This window comes from Dromaius novaehollandiae, chromosome 11, assembly GCF_036370855.1.
Source record: "Dromaius novaehollandiae isolate bDroNov1 chromosome 11, bDroNov1.hap1, whole genome shotgun sequence".
NCBI lineage: Eukaryota > Metazoa > Chordata > Aves > Casuariiformes > Dromaiidae > Dromaius > Dromaius novaehollandiae.
In genome coordinates this window covers 9,461,011-9,464,237 of record NC_088108.1, presented here as the reverse complement: position 1 = coordinate 9,464,237, position 3,227 = coordinate 9,461,011, and the positions used below count along the sequence as shown (strand labels likewise).

The 3,227-nt window shown below is 48.2% G+C and overlaps 1 protein-coding gene across 1 annotated transcript; it reads right to left on the bottom strand.

Moving 5' to 3' along the window:
• Positions 1-969: 969 nt before the first annotated feature.
• On the bottom strand, positions 970-2,859 carry C1GALT1C1 (C1GALT1 specific chaperone 1). Its single transcript, XM_064518184.1, has 2 exons — positions 2,783-2,859; positions 970-2,480 (listed from the first exon to the last, which is right to left on the bottom strand). Exon 2 carries the CDS (start codon positions 2,360-2,362, stop codon positions 1,406-1,408), a length of 957 nt encoding a protein of 318 aa, XP_064374254.1. The 5' UTR covers positions 2,363-2,480; positions 2,783-2,859; the 3' UTR covers positions 970-1,405.
• Between the last annotated feature and the right edge of the window lie 368 nt (positions 2,860-3,227).

Genomic DNA, 3,227 nt, shown 5'->3' with positions numbered 1-3,227 from the left:
AGTATAAGCAGCATAGCTCAAGCTATTGTAGGGAAGGTACAAGCTTCTCCTTGTGAGGGAAAAGTTTCCCAAGGCACATGTCTTTTCATTGCTCAATGTAAGTACCCCCCCGCCCCTTAACTTTTAGGTGAATAGTAGCATATTAGCACTAGCTAATTTTATTTAGGTAAGATGAAAGCATTTCATACAGGGAACCTCTCCATTTTTTAATTGCATATGAAAACAGCATCAAGCAATGTTGGGCAACCCAAGATTCCAGTTTAGTGCTGCAAGCATCACTGCCTACTGGGAAGAAAGCTTGCTTGGTCTCTTATAATGTTCAGTGAATAGAATACGTAGTTTTATTTTAGAACTAAAACTGAGAATCTTTGGTTGTCTTGGATGTTCACAGATTACAGTAAGTGGCACCTGACTGCTACTACCAGGCACTTGATATACTTTCTTAAAACTATTAACCTTCCAGTCTACATGCTTGCATGGTTGCAGTCTCCCCTGAGGGAGTATATGATGTAGCACATACTAAGTTTGTTCTTCTGCTGTTAGGTAATTCTTAAGAACAACACAAGGCTTTTCTTAGTGAAGAATATTCTTTCATTTAAAAATAGTACCCTTTTTTCAAATAAGCAAAACCATGTATCTGAAACTCTACCTACTGGCTACCTAAATCTTTTAAAATTGGGTTTTCAGGTTATTCTCCCTACTTCCTACATTTTTTGTCTGCTGCTTCTTAATCTGAGCATAGGAACATGTTCGGCCTGATCTGTGCCATAAGTTAGAGTAGTTTCAACAGAACAAGATAAAATGAGTATTGCTCACAAAAATCAATTCGAGCGATCAGTTAGTAGGTGTAGCATCCCTCCACATTATCCACAAACATGAACTAAGATTCTATAGTCCACTGAAATTTGTTTGAGACTACAAAAAGTGAGTTTGATAGCTTAATGCAAAGGAAATAGCTTAAAGCTGATCTTCGATAACGAATCTGTAATCAGTTTTATTGGTACAGCTTAGAAAGATATAAAGACATTCTAGAAATGCCTGGAAGAATTCAAAGAATCAAAATCTTGCAAAAATATATTTGTAACAGTAGACTAAGGTTCACTTGTTTTCATTAATAAATATTTACATATATAAACACCCCATATAAATTTAATTTCCTTTATCACAAACATGAACAGCTCCTTTATCATTTCATTCCAGCACTGTCAAAAGCCAGAAACATTTCTGTATAAAAGATTTAGAAAAAAAGTTCTCCTTTCCACTTTTAAAATTAAAAGCATTACCAAACCTCAATGTGCAAAAATGTTCACCAGTACCATCAGATACAAAAGTTGAGTCTGTCTGTACAGATGCATGTCACAAGAAGGGCTGACTTCATGGTTACATGCCTTCTCTGAAGAGACAATCAATCATTGTCTGAACCTGCAGGTGGTAAGAAGACAAGCGCGTCATTGTAAGTGTGGCCATATGGTCTCAGCCTGTAAACACCATACATCATTACATGCATGTGGTTCGGGGCCAGTCCATTGAAGGTGATGGCCATGTCCGAGCAGCAGCCTTCCACCACTTGTTGAGGGTGACTGGACATGGCTTCTTTAATGAGAGCACCCACTGATTTGGTGTTAAAGACGTCTTTTCCTTCTGAGTCTTCTGCGTTTTCAGCAAACACTCCAGTATACTTCAGGCAGACTGCTAGCTGTTTATCCTCAGAAAGTTTCCAAATCATACCTCCCTGCTCTGGACATTTGTCAGGGTCTTCAAAAACAGTGGAAAGTCGTCTTAGCGATTCAATGCTTAAGACGATTCCTCCATCACCATCTACGTATTCAAGGTCACCAGATTTCACAGTATGACCTATATAAAAAGGCTGAGAGGGGTCTTTTTTCAGCAAGAAATATTTGAGATTTTCAATAATGGCAAATGTTGTTGGATGTGCAAGAAAGAACCAGTTGAATTCATTTTTATAACGCTCGTAAGTTATTTTGTAAGCTTTTCTCATCATCATCCACATATCATTTGTGTCGAGGGCTACCGAATCAAATACTTTAACGTTTTCGGAGCTGTAGAACTCTGCCTTGTCGCAGTGCTTGCTCCACGTCTCCTTCACGGCAGCCCAGTGCCCGAGATCTTTTGGTCTCACCAGGATGATACAGTAAACACGGATGCTTTGACTAAGCTCCATACGTTCACCTTCTGAAAGGTTTAACACATCTTCTTTGTTGGGAGCTTGAATGTGATGGTGCTCGTGGTGACGTGCTTTAGTCCCATGGCCCATCTTAACATGTCCCAGAAGCGTGACCAACACGCAGAAGATTCCTCCCAACACCATGCCTTTCACGAAAGAACTGCTTTCAGAAGTCATTTTTCCTAGAGAGCAAACGCGCTTTGAGGACTAACGCAGAGAACTTGACTGCCGCAGATTCCGCAGAGTTTAAGGAAGCTCGTCAGGGTCTGAACTCAGCTCACGCACCAGGACAACGCTGGTGAAAGAGGAGCGGAATAAAAAAGAAAAAAAAAAAAGAAAATGACGTTTTCATTAGTGCTGAAGCTGCGGGCCAAGAGCCGCGTCACGGACTGCCTCAGGCTCGTCTCCCCGCCGCTCCCGGAGGCTCCGCCAGCGCCGGCAGCTCACCGGAGCCGCCCGCCCCCCGCCGCCACGTCGCCGCCCCGCGCACCGGCAGTCCCGGCGGCGGTGCTGCCCCGCGGAGCTGTCCCAGGCCGCCCGGCCGCCCTCCCGGGGGGCCCCGGTACCCTTTCTCCCTGCCCCCGGCCCGGGACTCACCGGCGCCGCCGGGACCGGCCTGCGTGAGCACACCGGCGCCCACAGCCCCGCCCCGGAAGCGGTCCGCCCCTTCCCCGCGGCCTGCCGGAAGCGCCGTACTCAGCCCTTCTAGGCAGCTGCTCCGCCCGCTTACTCTCTGGTGCGGCCGCCATCTTGCGGTGCCGCCGCCTCTGCTGCCGCGCCCGCCGTCGGGCTTCGCCGCGCCGCCTCATCGCGGCCCCGGTGCCCGGGCGCTCGCAGCACGCGCCCCTCACCTGCGCCCGCCGCGCCACGCAGCGCCTAGGGCCGCTGGGGCCCCCCCGTCGCCGCCCTCTCCTGGTTGCCCCGTCTGTGCCTCGCCCTCATGGCAGACTGTGCCTGCCTCGCGCGCCCCTGAGGCGGCCTGTCCCCCGCGTCGCCCCTGGGGCGGCCTGCCCTGCCTCGCGCGCCCCTGAGGTGGCCTGTC